Here is a 21,841-nt window from a genome sequence, read left to right as displayed (position 1 = left end):
AATCCAATCCATTTTCTAGTTTGCAAAGGAAAATCCGGTCCGGCGTTTATTTTTAGCAGCGCTCCCTGTGACCGAAAGCTACAGCTCTTCAGCGGGGATAACTGAGGACCGTATTGGGGAGAGAAGGGAAGAAGGGCGGGGGAGCGGGAGGCGGCCGAAGGGACGCCGTGCGCATGCGTGCCAGCGCCCATGCAAATCTGCTGTACATCCAGAGAGCAAAGTGGGATGATCTGTCACTACACCTGCAGCACCACGTTCGGAGGACAGCTCCTGCTTGCAGCTTCCAGACCCAGGTAAAAAAAACAAACTGAGCGGGCATCGTGCATGCATATCAATACCAGGTCTCAACCTATCCCCTGAAGAGGCAATCTGCTGCTGCTGCTAAGGGTCCTTTGGTGGCTGATTGCAGCTTCAAGGTTTAAGAAATCCCATCTTTCAGGAAGCCTGAGGGGAAGAAAGGAAGTACGGGCGAAATCATCAGATTGGCTTCCTGGATTTGGGAATCTGAAGCGGGCCCACATCTTCCGGCCAACTTCCATTGAACTTCCCAGCACTCGAAAGGGACCGAAATGGAGAGCAAAGGTATGAGGCTGTCCCCATCGGGGGACTTCCCGTTGCATGTGCGTGTGGCCAGGGCAGCCCTCGGCGAGGGGACTGCAGTGCTTGGGGAGTGAGCATCATACTAGGTCGATAGGAGGAGATGCTATGTCCGTTGCAGCAGCAGGGAAGTGTGGCAGGAAGGCGACTTCTTTTTAACTCCCACAGCTTGGAAGACAGTGTTTAATACTCCATCAGTTGCGTAGTGAAGTGTGATTTTTTTTTTCTTTTTAGGTAGGGGGGTGGGAAGAGTCTTTAGATGGTGGGGGAGGTGAGATGTGTTGATAAAGCAGTTTCTTTTCTGTAGAATGGATGGGTTCAAATAAATATATTTCATTTGCTTTAGGATTGCTGACAGGCACGTTTGTATCTGATATCCAATAATGCATTGCTATAGAAAAAATGTTTGGATTTCTCCACCCCCACCCCACGAAGATGGTATTTCTGGGTGTGTATGACCACATCCTACTGCATTTTGAAAATATATCAGCAGAGAAATTGGGTCTATTTGGAACAGTGTGCGTTAGAACTGACCTCTAAGAAGAACAGTGTATCGGAGTACCGCTTGCTCCAGGCATGATGCATATACTAGTTCTGGATATGTATATATTAATATTCTCCTCATAGCAAATCTGCATAATATGCACATACTAACTGGTAAATGAACTGTAAAAATCAACTTCTGATGGCATATTTAACCATAAACAAAATGACTATTAAAATTGTAAGATTGGATAGCCTTTGGGTTTAACTCCATCTATGCAGGTCTCCTCCTCCTCCTCCTCTTTAAAACGCCCACCAGCTTGCAAGAGTCTTGAGTAATGTGGTCAGATATCCAGTAGGGATACTGGATGTATTTAATTGTGGTGAAATCAGAAGAAATGATGTCAACTTTTATGAAACTATATTCATTACCCAGAACTCGAGAAGCTATATTTGAAACAAGGTTTTATTTTTAAACCAAGAATGTCAGTCATTGTGGTAATGTGCTCAGGATCAGGGAGTGGTGGTGGGTTACCTATTTCTGGGCTGATTAATAAAACTGGCGCGTCAAATGATAGCAGGTACCTGTTCAATGAAGTATCTAATTAGAGGAGTTAAGTATTTCAACCTAGGTAAGCATTTTTAGTATGAAAATAACTGAGTCAACATGGATTCAGACAAGCTGGCAAATTTTAATTGGGATAATTTTATTCTGATATTTTGCTGATGGGCATTTCCTTGACTAACAATGATGTACATATATGAGAGATCCCATGTCAATAAATGTACATGAGGCATATATTTATTAACTGTATTGTAGAATCCATTTTAAAACGAGAAGCCAAGTCTTAACTCACAGAGGTCTGTAATATTCCAGTTGATTAAGTATTTCTGGAACATGAGATTAAACAAAAGACAGTATCATTATACTAAGAAGCATTTTTTCTTGTATTTAGAGGACACCTGCTGTTTGATTATTAAACTTGGTTATTTGGCAGAGGTTCTTGGTAACATTTTTGCATCCAATTTATACACTAATTCCTGGCCCATCATAAAAAGAGGATGTATCTCTTAGTGATAATTTTTTATTTCTCCTTGTTTCCCATAAAATATGCTACATGTTATGCAGGGTTCCAGGTGGTTTATATCTCATGCTGATAACAGTAGCATTCTAGCTGTTCTGCCAGTCTTGGGATTTTGGAAAGGAGAAAGAATCTCAGAAGTTTATCTGGGAAGAATCAGGCCAGAAGTTCTATAGAAATCTAAATAGCAGTGATACAGGCATGAATCACAGCACTGACCCAAAGGCAGTTAATAATTTTGCCCCAAACCAATACTGTGGTCATTTTGCAGAGGTACCATAATTGCTTCAGGCAAAAGACATGGTGAAAGTCCTTTTACATGTTAGTTCTCAGACTTCCTTTGCAAAACTGAATTAGCCAGGTACTGATCATATGAAGAATGGCTAATTATTTACACATTGGTCTCACTTTCTGAGTTGATGCAAATGGCACAGCTAAAAATGGTAGCTAACTTGAAATTTTATTATAGAAGAAAAAAATGTGTATTAAGAAGAATGTATCCATATCCCATTTGAATTGGTGCAATTTTAAGTACTTTATGCTGCCATGTACAAACTTCTTCCCTCAACAGATTCAAATTTAATTCCAGGAAGACATTTTCAAATGTAAGCATATATATTTTCTTCTACTAGAAACTCTTTCAATACTCAAAGTATTATTACATGAGTCAGTTGAAAGTTCAAGAGTTCTCTATCCCAGAAAAAAGGCTAATGGCCCAATTAATCTTGACTCTTGTTGCCAGCATTTGACAACCTTCACATTACCTCCAGCATTTGAAAACCTTTCTTAGAGCACTTGTCCAGAGTCTCCAGCAAGTTGAGCATCAGTTATTTACAAATAAGGTCAATTTTTTTTGCTTCCTTATTTACTGCTTTGCATCACTTCCTGTTATCAGGGTAAAGAGGAGAGGAAAATAAATCAATTGACCTAGCCATCAATTTATAGTGTAATTTCAGTGATCCTTATGTACCATGGTAATTAATATTGCCTCAGAGATTTGGGCTGGTGCCTAGCCTGAACAGCTTTGACAGAATTCGTGCCTTGCAGTGGTTCACAAACTTTGATGCACATTAGAATCATCTGGCATGCTTTTAGACATCCTCCTGCCTGGTCAAACCCTTTCTTAGTTACGTCAGAATGTTAGGGTAGGAGAGAGGCGTAGGTGTTTATTTTGAAGGTATCAGGTGTTACTGTGTTCGGGAATAACTCATTTAGACTCTTGATAATCAAAATGTGGTTTGATTTAGAATTGCAGAACCTTGATCTTTACTCCAGGCTTACTGTATCAGAATCTGATTTTTAATGAAATCCCCAGGTTATTTGTATGCACATTAGTTTGAGAAGCATTGATTTACAGCGAGGAAAGAACTTTCCCCCCCCCTCTCTCTCTCTCTCTCCTTCTCTCTCTCTCTCTCCCGATCTTCTCTTTTTTTCCCCCCCTTTTCCTGTAACACATCTTTTCTTTGTCCAGCTAGGTTCTCAATCTTAGGCTGGTCTATTAGAAACACCTGCGGAGCTTTTGAAGCATAAAGATACTTAGGCCACACCTCTAGACATTCTGGTTTAATGGGTTCTGGAGTAGAACCTGGGCCTAGGTATTTTGAAAAAGCTCCCCAAGTGATGCGAATTGATAGTCAAAGTTAAACATTGGTCTAGGATCTTGCTACTCAAGGTGTAATCCATAGACAAGCAGGATTAACATCACCTGGAAATTGTTAGAAATTCAGAATCTCAGGCCCTACTCCAGACATACTGAACCAAATCTGCATTTCAACAGCATCTGCTTGTCATTTGTATGCATATTAAAGTTTAAGAAGCACTAGTTTAGACCTTAGGGGACTGATTGTATCTACGAATGAACCACTCTGGGGACCTCAGTGTAGAAGATTTGAAATTAACTAATCAATATGGAAGCTTCTGCGTATGTGATCATGTTTTAAGTTTTTGGTTGCTTTGGGAAAGAATGGAAATGAAATGCAGAAGAAATTGCTTGCCTCACGGTTATATCAGAAAATGGACTCATTTAAAATACCCTCTCTGTTCTTCCTCCAGCCGTTTAATTTCAACCCCTTGATTATCTTTTTTTAAAATAAATTTATTTATTTATTTATTTATGTATTTTTAAATTTTTGGCTGTGTTGGGTCGTCGTTGCTCTGCGCGGGCTTTCTTTAGTTGTGGAGCACAGGCTCTAGGCGCGTAGGCTTCACTAGTTGTGGTGCATGGGCTCAGTAGTTGTGGCTTGTGGGCTCTAGAGCACAGGCTCAGTAGTTGTGGTGCACAGGCTTAGTTGCTCCGTGGCATGTGGGATCTTACCAGGCCAGGGCTCGAACCTGTGTCCCCTGTATTGGCAGGCAGATTCTTAACCACTGCGCCACCAGGGAAGCCCCCCCTGATTATCTTTAAATGCTTATTCTGGGGCTTCTCTGGTGGCCCAGTGGTTGAGAGTCCGCCTGCTGATGCAGGGGACACGGGTTTGTGCCCCGGTCCAGGAGGATCCCGCATGCCGTGGAGCGGCTAGGCCCGTGAGCCATGGCCGCCGAGCCTGCGTGTCCAGAGCCTGTGCTCCACAACGGGAGAGGCCACAACAGTGAGAGGCCCGCGTACTGCAAAAAAAAAAAAAGCTTATTCTGTAGGTTTATTTTGAGCTCCTTAAAATGTCCTGGTATTAACCCACGGCAGTGTGATATTAGACTGCTTAAATTGAGGCCCATCTTAGAGTGAATATAGCACTACCTTCTTCTCATTGTCATGTGCCTCTGTTCAGTTCTTTTGAGTTCATTTGCCATCCCTCTTGCTATGTAAGATCTCCCCTGACCTCCCTTACATCTAATTAATATTTACTAGTATACTTTATATGACCTAAAGTCCTTGTTTGTCCTTCACATACTGCATTTCTTACAATCAACATTATAATTTTTGTGTTCTTTATTTAAACAAACATTTATTGAGCATCTGCTATGTTCCCAATGTGCTTAGTTCTGAGAATGTAAAAGAAAACTGAGATGCAGTCTCTGATCTTAAACATCTCACTCTCAAATCTCCATTCATAGATAACTTTTTTGTGGGCATAATATGAATCTAATATTCATGTAGCTACTCAGGTGCCTGCATCAGATAAAACATTTTCGTTTACATAGTAGGGACTCAGATTATATATGTTGAATTGGATAGCCTTTGTTCATGGATCCAGGAGATTATAAATTGGGAGAGGTGAAAGAAGTTTGGCTATTCCAGAACGTAGAAGGCAGTAACATGACCTGCTTTCTTTACATGTGTTCCCAATGAAGATTCAACTGTGTTCTGAGTTTCACACCAACATTAGAGGCAAGCCAGGGGCATGAACCAACATAGGTAAGGTATAGAGTACTCATTTCTCTGAAACCAGAATGGTTCACCCTGCAGGAGACAAAGGAAATGTCTATGCAGTAACTAGTTTATCAGAGCTGGGAAGTGATTTTTAGAAAAGCTACTTTGTGGTTAAAAAACAAACAACCAAATCTCCGAGACCATTGTAGGATAAGTAAAATATAATACAGTACAAAACATAACAGAATACACATTGGGCATAGGAGATCACTTCATATCCCAGCTCTAATGGTGTAACATTGGACAAATCACTTTTCCTGTCTGAGTCTTAAAGATTCTTAAATATCAAAGGGAGTTCATTTCATTTAATTCAAAATATTTAATGAGTTGCCACATTGTTCCAGGCACATTGTTAAATGTAGGGGATGATGATATGAATAGTGCATTGGGTTGCCCTCCAGGAGCTTACAGTCTGGGGATAGATACATCGACAGGCTCAAGACCTGCCGATTTCTAACATCATATGTCTCTTCTCCATTCATCTTTCAGAGTTCTAGTAGGTTACCCAGAAGGCTAGAATCTAAAGTCGTAGTGATTAATGACCTCTGCGGAGGCACTTAACATTCCACAACAATAATGCCTGCCTTTTGTTCCACTTTTGGTTTCTTTAAACAGAACTTTTGTGTGGGAGAACATTTGAACTCTTGCTAAGTACCTACTCTAAAAGCTGTCCGACTGACTATCTACCTGGCTAGTAACCTATCGTCTGAGTCAGGTGGTTATTATGAGGTTTGTTAGTAATGAGTCTGGAGGTGGCCAGTTGGTTTTCTCCATCATTCCCTTATCCCTGTCCTTTTATGCCTTTAAGCTTTTGACCCTATTAGGTGTGGTGTTTTATGCTTACTGAATGACTAATAATTATGTTATACTGGATTTGTTAATATTGGGTTTCCTGATTTGTCACATTCATGAGACACTCTGTATTTTTTTTAAAGGGCTTTTAATATATGTCATCACCCTTAAAACCTTGTGATTAGACATTTTAACTTCATTTTGTAGATAACAAAACAGTGGCTAAGAAAGACGAAGTGACTTAGGCAATCCATCTTCTCTTTATTTCTCTGTAAAATAAGAATCATTATGCCTTCCCTTAGCCCCATACCCCCTATATCATGATTATGAAATTAAACTCGTACCAATAAACCATTTAGAGTTTAGAATCATAGTCTTTTATTATTATTAGCTGTGTTTGTCTTTTCATTAGGATCTCATCCTAGAGGGGAGAAATTAATCCTTTGCCATTTTTGTAGTTTTAGCAGCAAGCATACTACATACACACTCAACAAGTTATCTCCTTTGACTTCTGCAAAGGCTTTAATTTACCAAAAGGGATTTCATTTGTCCTTATTCTATGTATTTTTTTTGCAGTAACTCCTCAAAAACGTGAATTTATCTCTTTGTGGCTCAGATGTAGTTTCAAGGCAGTTATATAACATCTTGTGGAGTTGGGGATGAAGATGCATTGGTCAAGTATTATACCTTGGTTGGGTTTAAAACATAGACTGTGTAAAATCTGGCCGCTAACAGGATTTTCAATCAGGGGTGGGTGCACATCTGAATCACGGGACACCCCATGGTACATGCGACTTGGATATTTAAGAAGCACCTCATGTGATCAGGATGTGCACTCTCAATTAGGAATCAGTAGGTAAGCTACAGGGTGATTAATATGAAACGTTAACAGGTACGTGTGTCCTTTGTCAGAAACACTACAGTACTCCTGCTGCCTGGACCTTGATTTTTATTATTGCCTTCTTTAGTGTTAAGAGAGCGAACATGTAGAAGAGAGAAACTAATTCTTGTCCTACAGGCTTGGGTTAGAAAATAGACATGTAAATAGATGGCGTGTGTTTGAGGCCAAGAAGACCGATGACTTCCCCCAGTGTCTTCATCCTCATTGGCATCCCTGCATGCAGAATATGGTGGATTTTGTTCCAGGATCAATGTCTATAGTTCTAATTTTAGTTTGCTATTCTCTCCAGTTACTTTTTGAAACAGTCTCTGTCTCCCTGTCTTTGGGAACATGGGACTCCCACCCAGGGAGGCCATGGTATTTTGCTGCTGTGATCCAACTGATGGTACGTTGGCAGGTATCCCAGGGGACACCTGTTGCCTCTCCACAGAGCTTTTCTTTTTCATTTTTTTAAGCATATACTCTGCCTGGCTTTTTACCTGAAACAAATCCCACCACCAGTGATTCAGAGAGCACAGATAATTGAAAATGGGCTGTAAACACTGTAGAAAAAAAAAAGGAATGGTAAGCTGCTATTCTGAGGTCAGTATGTAAAAAGAGGCAATATTTGGGTAATGATGATTGGATTGTGAGGGTTTTTTCCTTTTTTAAATCTTTCATCAATATTTTATTACTTTTTTTTTCTATAAAGTACACTAGGTATTGGGCTTAGTTATAAACGTTTTAAACAGATCTACCTAAACTGAACTAAAGCAAAAATCTTTATGCCTGATGTTTTCACGCTTTATTCATGTGAGACATTGAAAGGACATTTGAGGAGATAACAGTCTTTTGAAATTGTGCTTATATATATATTTTACTATGTATAGGGCACTGTGCTTTACATATAGTGACTCTAATCCTCATAACAATTCAGTGAGGCAGGCGGTATTGTTATCCCTATTTTAGGGAGTAGAAAACCCCAGCATAGAGATGTTAAGTAATTTGACCAAGTCACATAGCTAGTACATAGCAGACAAGCTTCGAGTCTGTGAGCTTAACCACAACTGAACATCTGAGGCATACTTTTCTCTGGCTGGTACTTCCTTTGCTGAAACCTAGGCCAGCTGTGTACACACACATACGATGTTTACAGTTTATTAGCCTTCAGGATGGTGATCTCTGCAGACTCAGGCTCACCGAAACCCTGGGCCAATCAGAGCCAGACTTGGGGAAGCATGAGGAGTGTTCCTGCCTGCTGTCAGGTGGCTATGAGAGAGCACCCGAGGCTCATATGCCTGAGGTGGCTTCCAACCCCAGGGGCTTAAGTAAGCATGGGGTTGCACCTCCTTCTCTCACATCACCTACTTACCTGGGAAGCTCAGTGGTGTTGTAGAAAGATTACAAGACTTCAAATCAGACACACAACTAGCAACTTGTTAGTCCTTGTGACTTGGGCAAGATATCTCTCTGTGTCTTCGCTTCCTTATTTGTACAATGGCTCTTTCAAGATGAATGAGACAAATAATATATATTATATATGGATGTAATAATATATAATAAATATATAATATATAGCAAATGTAATAAATATATCTTTTATATTTACATAATGAACCAAGTATAAAATCAGTCCTCAGTATTAACAGCTGCTGCTGTTGCGATTATCCTCTGACCCTTAGGCTTACTATTAATACTTCCTCTCTTCCTGTATGGGGCTGGATTCCTGCCTTAAACTCCTCACTCTCACATTAGCCCCTCGCATGGAGCCAGATGCAACTTTCAGTATCCTTCAGTCCATCGCATGTGAACATTCCTGATGCAAGATGAGATTCCTACCTGACGCTGATGCTGGCCGCTGCCACCATTCTTACTCTCACAGAACCATAGTCTTTTCTTCCCCTGGTATCGCCCGCCCACCCTACTTTGATACCAGCTGTGATTGGTCTAGAATCCATTCCTTCGTACTTTTCTTTAGACTGATGACCCTTGCTGCTTCGCTAGTTTTTCCTTCATTCTGTCTAGTTCTAGTTCACTCATTTTTTTTTTCCCCTTAGGTTGGAACAAGCAGAATGCCATGCAGCTGTGGTATATGGCTTAAAATGATAGTTTTTAAGACCTACTGGTCTAAGTCGTGCTAAAAAATTAAAGAATAGTGACGAAAATGAAAGAAATCCACTAATCTTTTTGATCAGAATTTTACATTATTCCCATTGTCTGGCCTAAGATGAAGTTGAGTTTCCTCAGAAGAGAGAACTTGACTGTTGTGATAGGAATGTTGACATGGTTGCTTAGGTCCAGGTACCATTCCATTGTTCAGGGAAGAATAGTGAGAACAACCTTCTGCCCAGTTGTACCTGGTCAGGTGTTTTCAACTGTAAATATAGATTCTAATAAATTGTAGGCTTGTTAAAACATATTTCTCGATCTCCTATAGTTTCTGACTCTGTGGGTCTGGGGTGGGCCTGAGAGTTTACATTTTCTAACAGGTTCCCCGGGGATGCTGATGCTGCTAGTTAGGGGATCACACTTTGAGAACCCCTGCTGTAAACAATGTAGTCTATGATTCTCTTGTATTTGGGTATTGTATCTAGAAATAAATGTACATTTGGCTGATCATGGGGTAGCACTCTCATGACGGAACTCTATAGCTTAAAAGAGTAACTAAGATCACATCTACAAAATCATCCCAGTATTACCCATACCCACACACTGGTTAATTAGTACAAAGATGTTATTAATGGTGTATACAAATAATACATGTTTTCATTTATAAAATGAATACATATATTTATCTGTGCCAGGCACGTTGCTTATCATCAAGATTACAAATGAAGAGACACAGTTTCTGACTTCACAGACTTGGTTTTGAAGAGAGACACAAACAGAAGCCTAGGAAGAGCTGACAGCGGGGTATGCACGTGAAAATTTAGATTAAATTTAAAATTTACTTTTAATATCATACCTTCTGTGTGGATTACTCTGCCTAGGTGTCATAGACCAGGAACCAATGAATAATACAAGATTTATACCCTCTGCTGTTACACCAGATACAGAACTATAATCTGTGGGAATACAGAGAAGGGAGTTGGCATTTGAGCTTGGTCTTGCAGAAGGGATGGAATTGAAACATTGGAAAAATATTCCAAGCTGATGCAATAGTATGAGCAAAGGTATAGCATCATTAATATACATGTAGCAACTAGGAAAGATTAAGTGATTGGTTAATTCATTAATCTGGCAAATATTTGATAAGCTGGGCACTGTTCTAGGTGCTGAATATAGTAGTGAGAAGACAGTCCCTGCCCCCCATGAAGCAGATAGTCCCTGCCCCCCAAGATTAGAAGAAAATTGTGGCGGCCTGTTACAAATTACATAATGTAGATAATGATAACTTATACTTCAAAAATATTAATATCAGTTGTCTTTTTAAAAATTAGATTCCAGGGCTTTTAGAGTATAATTCCATTTGCAAAGCTTTAATTATTCCCTAGATTTTCAAGAAAATATCCATCGCACAAAGCTAGGTATACCTGTAAGCACAGTTCCACGGCCAGAGGAAATGCTGTGATCCAGTATTGCACTCTGTGACTTTTGCCAACCTCTGCTGCTGACACACTTCCCTTGCTTAGTGGAACAGTGAGTTTCATTTCTGTTCACCTTGGGCTCTCAATCCCCTGAAATTTTTGCATTGAAACTTACAGATTGGTATTTTAGGGGGAAGATCCAAAAAATATTTTTGAAATGTGTCAGGCTCAAAAATTGCTCTTCAGTGATCTATAAATTATTATCAACTCTCAGAATTACAGTAACAGGACAAACACTATACAGGTACTAATATGCATGCATTTTGCAACTATGCTATATGAAGTTCTTCAAATTCTCCTTAAGTATATGAAGATTCATGTAAGATATATGTTCTTTTTCAACTTACCATCACTGTATTTTGATATTTTGGCTGTCTTTCTTTAGAGAAGATGAAGAAATTAGAGCAGTTTTTAACCCGATTCTGGTTTTGATTTCTGTCTGTCTACTTCCTAGCAGAAGATATTGGGCAAGGTTCCTAATCTTCCTAACTCTAGATTTTCTCACTTATATGATAGAGATAATAATAGTATTTATTCTTAGAGTTGTTTTGAGGATTAAATGAGATAATATATGAAAGTGTTTGCCACACTGCCTGGCAAATAGTAAGCACTTAACAAAATGTAGCTATCATTAAGTATCTCAAAACTGCCTCATTATAACTTGGGGTACAAAATCATAGCCATTGCTTTTGCTGAGTCTGATGGATTCAGTTTGCTTAAAGATTTAAATGAATTCCAAGCATAATACTTCCAGTCTGAGCCTTTAGTTGTAACTCAGCATAGAGCTGTTTTGGATCAAAGTCTTTTTTTTTTTTTTTTTTTTTTTTTTTTTATATATATATATATATATATATATATATATATATATATTTTTTTTTTTTTTTTTTTTTTTTTTTTTTTTTTGTGGTACGCGTTCCTCTCACTGCTGTGGCCTCTCCCATTGCGGAGCACAGGCTCCGGACGCACAGGCTCAGCGGCCATGGCTCACGGGCCCAGCCGCTCCGCGGCATGTGGGATCTTCCCGGACCGGGGCACGAACCCATGTCCCTTGCATCAGCAGGCGGACTCTCAACCACTGCGCCACCAGGGAAGCCCTGGATCAAAGTCTTAAAACAGTTTCAGGAAGACACTTCCTGCCAAACTGGACAGCCGTAATCAATGGTTGAAATCTAGAATACCACCTGTATAGAGAAGGTCTCAGCCTGGCTGGTGAAAGATTTATGAACAAGATTTTGAAAATGAAGGTCAGCAGATGATTTTCATCAAATAACCATAAGGAGCGGTTACACAGATGGCAAGGACAGTCTTGTCTTTTCTCTGAGCAACCTCTTTTGATCCCTACTCCCCATTGAATCATGCAGGTCTTAGTAAAGGTGTGAGGGGGCTGGGGAACACTGCAGCCTCTGATGCTACTCATTCCTTCAGAAATGCTTCTAGAGCAAGAGAGGTGTAACGATGATCCCTCATGAATAACTTTTTTTTTTTTTTTTCTTTTGCGGTACGCGGGCCTCTCACCGTCGTGGCCCCTCCCGCTGCGGAGCACAGGCTCCGGACGCGCAGGCTCAGCGGCCATGGCTCACGGGCCCAGCCGCTCCGCAGCATGTGGGATCTTCCCGGACCGGGGCACGAACCCGTGTCCCCTGCATTGGCAGGCGGACTCTCAGCCACTGCGCCACCAGGGAAGACCATGAATAACATTTGAGATGATGTCTTCCTTTTCTTTTTTGTGCACTTGCCATTTTTGTCACAGTTATGGAAAGTGTATTATCAAAGATAGCACTTCCTTGTCCCCTCCCTCAAATTTTTTTTCTCTCCAGAGACATCACTCGCAATTCTTTTTGCTATTTACCTCTGTGTTCTAAATGACATTCTCTTCTTACCTCCTCTCAATTTCTCAGCTCTATTTTTGATGTCCCATTGTAGAAATGAAGTTTTCATCTCTCTCTTACCATCACACTCTCACAACAGGCATTCCTCCTATCCTACCATCTTCCCAGGGCTGTTACATTATTGTTTTGGTTAGTTCAGTATTTATTAGTTACACTTGTATGACTATGTAAATGTTTTTAATGACTGTGATTACTCTTCCTTTCTCTTATGATTTTGTTTTTTTCTGTGGTTGATAGTTGTCTTGTTTTTTGTTTGTTCAGCTTTCTATACATACTTTTCACTATTTAACTCCAAGCCTCTGCCACTGTTCTGAATCTCAGCTCCAGCCGTTCTGATGCACAGATATCTTATGAAGTTCATCTTCTTGAAGTAATCTCTCTTGGAACCTTCTGACTTGGTTCTATATGTGCGCTTTTCCTTTTATGCCCTATGCACTGGTTTGATCCTGGAATCTCCCTTTCCATCACCCTGGAAAATCTCTGCAGGTCTCTTTGCTTGATTCTCTTGTTTTCTTGTATCCTCTGTATTCTTCTTTCTTAATTCACTTGCTTATTTTGGTAGAATCAATTTTCCAGCAGCTTCCTGAAAAAAAGGATACACAGTTAAATTTTCTGGACCTTTGCATATCTGAAAATATATTCCTTCTTTCCTCATATTTGGGCAATAACTTGGCTAGGTATAGAATTCTAGGTTGAAAATAATTTTCCTTCAGAATTTAAATGGCACCACTATAATGTCTTCTCCCTTCAGTTTTGTTGTTCTTGTCTGATGACATTCTGATTCATCATTTTTTGAATATGACTTATTTTTTTCTCTTTGAAAAACTCTTTTTTCCCAGAGTTCTGAAAATTTATGAAGATTTGCCCTCTTATGGTTTTATTTTCACCCATTATACTGGGTACTTAGTTGGCTTCTTTAATGTGGAAACTTATATTCTTTGCATCTAGAAAATTTTCCTGAATTTTTTTTGATGATTTCCTATTCTCTGTTTCTTTTTTGTTGTTACTGTTGTTTGGCTCCAGCTTTTTTGAAATCTTGTTACTCAGATACTGCTATCCTGAAATTTTTTTTTAATAGACTTTTTGACATGGACCATTTTTAAAGTCTTCATTGAATTTGTTACAACATTGCTTCTGTTTTATGTTTTGGTTTTTTGGCCCCGAGGCATATGGGATCTTAGCTCCCTGACCAGGGATCAAACCCACATCCCCTGCATTGGAAGGTGAAGTCTTAACCACTGGACTGCCAGGGGAGTCCCTGATATCCTGAATTTTAAAACATTTTTATTATTAATATGTTTTATTTCCTGTTTTCACCTCCTTTGCATTTTTTCACCTGTTTTCTTGATGATAGGCTCATTTTTATCTTCTGCTCTTTCTGTTAGGTTTTATTTTTATTTTCTGATATCAGACTTAGTTTTCAAGCTCCTTACTTGTTTTTCTTTGAATGTTTGATTTTATATTATGCTGTCTTGTTTCACTGAGGCAATATTTCTAATACCTTGTTAGGCATATTAATAACATAGCTTTTAGAAGTTTTCATCTCCTTCCATAGCCTTTGTTTCCAGTTAGCTTTTATTTAATTACTTGTTTCGATTTCTGTCTTTCATGTTAGAGACTTTATACAGATGTTTTTATATTTGTTGCCTGTTCATATTTAAGAGCAGGCTAAAGAGGCGACTGGAAGCTCTGTACACATGGGTGGGGCTTATTGATAATGATCTTAGTTACAGGGTCACTTTCATGGGCTTTTCACTGTGGAACTCCTGGTATCAGTATCTTTAGGTCTTGCTTCTTATTGTTTATAAATTCCTCAGAGAAGACTCTTTCTCCTGCCTGTATGATAAGACATGGCTGCCAGGATTCTGTGGGTCTCAGCGATCAGCATGTAAATTCACTTAATCTCTTAGTTTTCAATGTGGTACTTACTTGGCCCACTGTACAGAGAGCCTCTCTTCTGTCCTCTACAAAGAACACATCTGCAGTCTTCTGCTGAGGTTGGGGAGGGCAGTTGTCTAGATGTCCAACGTTTAAGAGAGGGTTTGAGGTTATAATACCTTCTTAAGAACAAACTGTCCACCAGTTCTGTGTATTTTATCCTTTTCCCCTTCACCCTACTTCTGGACAGGCTTGGTGCTACCGCTGTCTAAACTTTTGAAGATTCTGCAGTCCAAATTAGATTGATTATTGTCTTTCCCCACTACTGGCTTAGAATTGAGTTTTCTCAGGTCTGCTAAATCCTTTATATCTTCACCAGCTTCCTGTTTCTAAAAATTGACAGTTGTAGTCTTCGCTCCCTTTTGCTGCATCTTTATAGATTTATCACACATACACACACACACCTTTATTGTACTTTTAATGGTGTTTCAGGTAGGAATGAAAGTGAAAGCCTGTGTTCAACTTTCCCATCTTTACTTTCAAAATATACTGAATAATCTTGTGGAAAGATAATCTCAGCTCAGAGGTCCTGGAGATAGCATTTTGTGGAATTCTCAGCAGTGTCCTGGCTGGTTTCCTCTGTTTATCCATCATAGTTAGGGTGTCAGACATCAAGGTCATTAAAGTAGTCTTCCCATGAGGAAACACCATGTAAATACCTTAAAAGAGTTACAGGGTTAAGAGAACTACCAAGATCAGGTCCAGACAATTTTTAAAAATTGCCCTGAGATACTAATTTATTCATTCTTCCACTACCCCAGCATCCATTGGACACTTACCCCGAGTCATGCATTGTTGGGCATTGGCAAAACATTGAACAAGACACAATTCTGACCTCATGAACCTTCCACGCTAGCGTGGAAGACAGACAGCACTGCTCAAGATGCAATATGGTAAATGCCATAATGGAGATATTAACAAGTGCTAGAGGCTCTTTGGGATGGGAGTGATTAAGTCTGCCTTCAAATTCATGATGGGAAATGTGTCTTAGCTCTCACAGTTCAAGCAATAATTTCCCAGAAAAATCACCTTGCCAATTCATAACTGGCAAAGTTACTAGCTTCCCAGCGCTGTGATAGCATCGTTATGGTCAGAAGAGATTTTAGAAGTCATTTTTATGTTTGTCATTTTACCTGGAAAAACTGAGGCCCAGGGAAAAAGGGGCTCAATCCTGGTAAAGTAAAGAATGAAAACCAGTTTCTTGAATCCCATACCATTTTCTATCTATTAAATCATATTAAGTCCCCACCCTAAAGCCTACTTATCTATAAATATGATTAAAAATTTTAATCAGTGGCTCTGAGTCTCAGAGATCTGGAAGTACCAGTTTTGAAACCCCTGAGGATTTCTTTAAAAACAGTAATTCGAATGAAAGACCTTTGCTTTGGACATAGGTACAGGACTTGAAACTTATGCAATGTCAGAAAGAGAAAATGGCTTAGAGTTCTCATTACTTATTTTGAAAGCAGGGCCAGTTCTTAAACTGGAAGAATAGGACTCTCTTTATTTGCACAGGTTAATATTGATTGAATTTCAGTTCACCTAGCAAATTCAGGGGAGAGCTTCCCAAATGCAGCTTTGATCTTACTATTTTACAATATATTTTTGAGATTTTCCCATGTTTGCATTGTCTTGAAAACATACAGCAGATGTACAAACATAGAATTTAAACATTTTGGAGAGGCAGAGAACGTTGTCTTCAGTGAACATTAAGAATGTAATGTGTTCTGTTAAATTTATGGTTTCATGACTTAATTAGCTATTAGCAAATGGTATATTATGGGGAAGCTAGGAACTATAAATAACATATTCAATAGTCAGTTCTTCATCAGTAATAAAATATTAGCAATAATTACATTATTCGTTAAAAGCAAAACACAACTTGAAATCTCTTAATATCTTCCCCAAGTACATTAACTTTTTATATCCACAAGTAATGAGATTATAATTTTCTTACTAAAGATTTTCTTGGTCCTTTTCTGCTGAGAAAAGTCTTTCTGTCCTCTGGCCCTTTGAACTCTCCTGCCATGTTGATTTCTTTCTTCACTATAGTACAAGGGTCCCCAACCCTCCGGGCTGCGGACCGGTACAGCTCTGTGGCGTGTTAGGAACCGGGCCACACAGCAGGAGATGAGCGGTAAGCAAGCGAAGTTTCATCTGCTCCCCATTGCTCCCCATCGCTCGCATTACCACCTGAACCATCCTGTCCCCAACCCCCCAACCTCCGCCCCCATCCGTGGAAAAATTGTCTTCTGTGAAACTGGTCCCTGCTACCAAAGGGTTGGGGACCGCTGCTATAGTATATACATGGTTCCTTGATTGCATGTCAGGCTTGTCTTCTAGGCTATGAGCATCATGAAGGCAAAGACTATGTCTTCTTTGTGATCCCAGTAACTTGGCCATATTAAGGTCATTTCAATTAACAAAAGAAACTTAATTGAGTGAATAAAATATAAGGTGCTTGATGTATAATAATATTTACTTGTTTGGTTTTCGTAGCACTTTTCATTATATCCTTGGGTATAAAGTAGCTAAAGACTCGGGGTTGACACACATGTAGTACACAGCCTCCACTTACCTTTCCTTCTTGTTTGAACAGCTCTCAGATCTCACCCTGAGCTCAAATATAGCTCTCTAAATAATGGATCGTATTCACTGTGACTTAACTTCTTGTTGCCCGTGGAAGAGAACTATTGATCTTCCTCCCTATGAAATCTGGCTAGGCGTGAAAACTTCCTCCTCCTCCTTCTTGTTAGAAGCAATTTCTCTCCTGTTTCTGAAAATGAGAAACAAAACAGTCTCTTCTGTGTTGTTCTCATCCTGTCCCATGGAGAGTGGCGTGATCCTTCATCATCATCTGTGCATGTGCCTTGTCCCCAGTCTCCTGGTCCTCTTCCCTCCCATCAGAGACTGGATGCTCCACTCCCTGTCCGCTCATGTGAAGACTGCTCTGCACACCTCACATCCTAATTCTTGTCTTTAGATACATCTCTGACCCCAGCGACTCTGGGGAACAGACTGTACTGCTCAGGACCTTTGGTGAGTGCCAACAAAAAGACTGCTGTATCAGTGCAAAGGGGTGGCATTTCCAGAGTCATGACTATCATAACTTTTGTTCTTCAAGAAACCCTGGGATTTCTACATTTTAGGGTTGAGAGATAGAGGTGTTTTAGTTCCCTCAATTCAAAAGTGGGGGCTGAAATAAGTAGATAATGAAGACCTTTCTTGTCGGTGGTGTCTGAATCAATTTGCTGGACCTGCATTTCGGTGGCTGTCCTGCTCTTTTTCTCAATTCATCTATTACTTTTGCATAGTTTATGCATCTGGTTAAAGTTCTTTCGAAGTCAGCCTTTCTACTTATAAACCCTTCACAAAGTTACTGGGGCAGTCCCCTTAGAATCTTGGCTTAATAGGATGCAAATGAGGGTTATGGTGGAAGAATTTTTTTCTTTGTATCTCTGAAAGAGAGGTTGCTGTGGATTTATGTACACAGACTTAAATTCATAGGGAGAAAGTCTGGGTTCAAATTTGGCTCTGTGACCTTGGATATATCACTTTACCTTTCTAGGCCTTAGTTTATTGTAAATGGTGGTAAATTGTCTGCTCTCTGGGGTTTTGGGAAGGAATCAAGGAGAGAGAGTATATGGAAAGTGCTTTGTAAACTATATGGTACTATATAAAAGCAAGTTGTTATTAATAGAGGTCTGACTATTCCCAATTGTTTCTGCTTGATCAGTTAGTTCTGGATGAATAAATCAGAGAGGACAGGCAGGAAGGAAACAGCACTGGGCTAGGAGTCGGGTGATCTGGAGTCTATCCTGGTGCTGCTCAGCACTCACTCACTGACTTGATGTGACCTTGGCAAAGTCACTTTACCTCCTGCACTTCTGTTGCGTCATTGGTAATATGAGGTGGGCTAAAGAAATGATGACATAGAGATTCTCTTCCACTTAAAAAAAAAAATCTAACGTTTTATGAGTCTAGCTGACAAGAGATTATTATTTATTTAAGGGTGTCATTATGTGTAGATTACTGAATCAGAAGTCTTACCAATTATGTGCCCAAATAATATATATATATATTTCTGATTTTATGTTTCATTTTTTTGATTTTATGTTTTTTTCTTGGTGGAAATTTATGTTCTTCATACAAAAATTTAAAGTTATAGGGAAAATTGCAGCATACGCTTAAAGACAATCACTCCTAGTATTGCTTCCAAATTCCTTCACATCCATGTAGCTTTGATTTCTTATAACATGCATTTTTTCATTAACATTAGTCCAATCATACTTTATATATTTGATTTAAAAAAATTTTATTTTTATACAATTTTTAAAGGTTACCTTCCATGTACAGTTATTAAAAAATATTAGCTATATTCCTTGTGTTATATAGTACATCCTTGAGCCTAGTTTGTACCTCCCACTCTCCTACTCCTGATACTGCCCCTCCCCCAAATAATACATTCTGAATACATAATTTTAAGGAATTATTTTAAAGAAGACGCCAAGACTTAATCCTTCAAACACTGAAAAGGAACTAACGGACTCTGCTATCCACTGAATTTTTCTGTTTTCTCTGGGAGGAATGTGTATATTTAAAAAGGAGGCTAAGTACTAAAAACAGATGAAATTCTGTATAAGAAATTATGGCTATGACACCTAAAGCACATTTTGTAATATATTCTCTAGTAACTTTAATTCTTTATTTCGTCAAAAAATTATTGAGTATTTGTTACAAATCTCACTATGCTAAGCCCTATAGATGCTCAAGTGAGTAAGATAATTCCTATTAGAAGGGATGGTTGATCTAGTGTAGAAAAGAGCGTGGATTAAGAATTTATAAGAGAGGTGAAACAAAGTTCCAATAGTACAGGATAAGGAGAGATTAATTTTGCTGAAGAGATGGAAGGAAGGTAAAAAATACAGCATCTTTAAAATGCTTTATAGATTGTAAATGTTTTCCCATATACTATCCTGTTTAAATAAAGCACGGACTCTGACAGGTATAGAGCAAGATACTGTCTTTTGGAAATCAGTTTGTAATCCCTGAAACCCCTGAGGCGCAAGCAATGTAGAGAAAATACCAATAAGACATATTGTTATTTTAAAAATGAAGGTGGGTGCCTATAATCAACTCGTAAATTTCTGAGAGTTTTGCCCAAGGTGACATGGACTATTTTTTATATTTGAGCCTGCATATCATCCTATTAACTATCCCTTTTTTAAATGAGAAGGCTATAAGAAATGCCCCAACTTACATAATGCATTTAATTCCATGTCTATTTTTAAGGTGAATTTATCTAATACTTATAGCACATTGGTTTATGATCACAAAGCTAGAAGAAACCTCAGTTCAATTACCTAACTTGTTAGATAATACAATATGCCCTTTTTCCACACACACAAAAAGTTATTTTCACAGAAGTGTCCTGCCCAAGTACAAAATCAGGACTATAATCGTGGTCTCCTGGACCAGGTTTTCGCCACCACATCACAGCCCAGGGTCTGTTTGAAGATTGCAGCAAGTATACCTTCATTTGATATTAAAGATTCCTAAAGTGGCCTCCATCTCCTTTTTGCCGTTCACACAGTATTTTTCCATGAACGTCTTCTAAAATAATTAATGCTGTATCTAAAATTGTTAGAACTGTGCAATGCTGATATTTGAAGAAACGTGACTCTTTTGTGACACTAAATGCTTTTAATAATGTATCTACTCGAATATGGTAAGTGACTTCCACTCATAAAACAAGGAAATACGGTGCTGAGAAGTCATTGCTTCATCGCTGCCTCATTTTCAGTGACAAATCTTTTGAAAGAGGAAATGTATCTTTTTATTATGATGCTACAGGGCTTTATTTAGGTTTGTTTCATTGCAAAATAAAATTCTAATTTTATTTTATCTGAGCACATTAAATATAGCAAATCTTAAATTTCAGTAACTGTGGCTACAATTCATTTAAAGACACATAATTTTCTGGGTATGTGAATGTGATCTTTGGTTATAGTCTATATTATTTAGATGTTTTTCAAGCTTTGGGTCCATTTTTGGACTCTGCAGTTTAGAAGAACCTAGTAAAAATAGAGTATGCCTGTAAAATGAGCACTTTAATGATAGGTTAAGGAATTAAAGTTGCTTAACCTGAAGAAGGGAGAGCTCAGGAAATGAGCTAATTACCACCCTCAGGCTTCTAAGTGATTTTATGAGGAGCATTGTAGTTTCCCCTTCCAGCCCCGCAGAGAGGTTTTGGTCTTTGTTAGTGGTGAGGGAGCATAGCAGGAAATCAGCAAGGAGGGACTCATGCTGAGTCTTAGTTCACCTTTTAAAACAAGAATAGATGACCATGGGGGGTTTTAAGTGATCTCTTCTTGTTCTGAATAAAATGATCTCACAAGTTATTTTTAAGTTCTGTTGTTACCTTTGGGGCAGAGAGATTCAAACAAATTTCTTTTGCAATGAAAATGATTACATACAATGAAATGACTGACTCAGAAGACCTGGGAATTGTCTCACCAACGCCTCATCCTACAACTGAGGAACCAGAAGCTCAGAGAAAGCAGTGGAGAGAGACCTTGCAGGAAGGGCTATTGACTCTTCCGGCAGGGCTTTTCCATCCCTCTGCCCTGCCTCTGAGTACCTGACTTTGTGAACTGATGTGCAGTGGATTTGATTGGTCACTACACAAAATTAAAGTAATGATCGGGGTGGAAGGTCAAGCTCAGTATAAACTGGGAAATGTACCTCTCTCCAAGCATTGCAGGTAATGGCTTATTCTGTTAGATCTGTGGCTTTCTGCCAGTGTGGCCAAGGACAAATAGATTTGTTGATTATAGACGATTCGCAGTTAGAAATTATGGAATTTTTATGTTCTAGATCATTGTGCTCTTCTCTCAAGAGCTAGAAATAAATGTGTAGGAGTGGGTATCTTGCACCCCATCACAACTGAACAGTTACTACTTGGAATTTTTCATACCCAGCAGTAATGTTAGTGTCCCAGAGGGTATTGCTTTCCAAGATACATGACTTACCGCTGACTTACTCCTTTTCCGTGACTTCAAATTGTGTAGGAAAGGCAAGGGCAGAGAGGTCCAAACAGATTTCCTTGTTGTGGAAAACACTAAGTACAGCAAAATACTAGAGTTGGAAAGGGCATGGATGCTGTTTTGCCTAGCTTCTCATCTGGCAGATGTAAAACCTGAATCCAGAAAAAAAGATGTGGCTGG

At 39.1% G+C, this 21,841-nt stretch overlaps 1 protein-coding gene across 1 annotated transcript in view; it reads left to right on the top strand.

Moving 5' to 3' along the window:
- Positions 1-226: 226 nt before the first annotated feature.
- FGF12 (fibroblast growth factor 12) overlaps positions 227-21,841 on the top strand; it is a 575,717-nt gene continuing 554,102 nt past the window's right edge. Inside the window, exons 1-2 of the mRNA XM_065875999.1 lie at positions 227-293; positions 440-582. Of these exons, the coding sequence (XP_065732071.1) occupies positions 570-582 (13 nt within the window). The 5' untranslated portion in view covers positions 227-293; positions 440-569. The remainder of the gene's footprint in view (positions 294-439; positions 583-21,841) is intronic.

This window comes from Phocoena phocoena, chromosome 4 (genome assembly GCF_963924675.1).
Source record: "Phocoena phocoena chromosome 4, mPhoPho1.1, whole genome shotgun sequence".
NCBI classification, from domain to species: domain Eukaryota; kingdom Metazoa; phylum Chordata; class Mammalia; order Artiodactyla; family Phocoenidae; genus Phocoena; species Phocoena phocoena.
The sequence above is the reverse complement of the archived record's forward strand: the minus strand, read 5'-3'. Positions and strand labels throughout refer to the sequence as shown.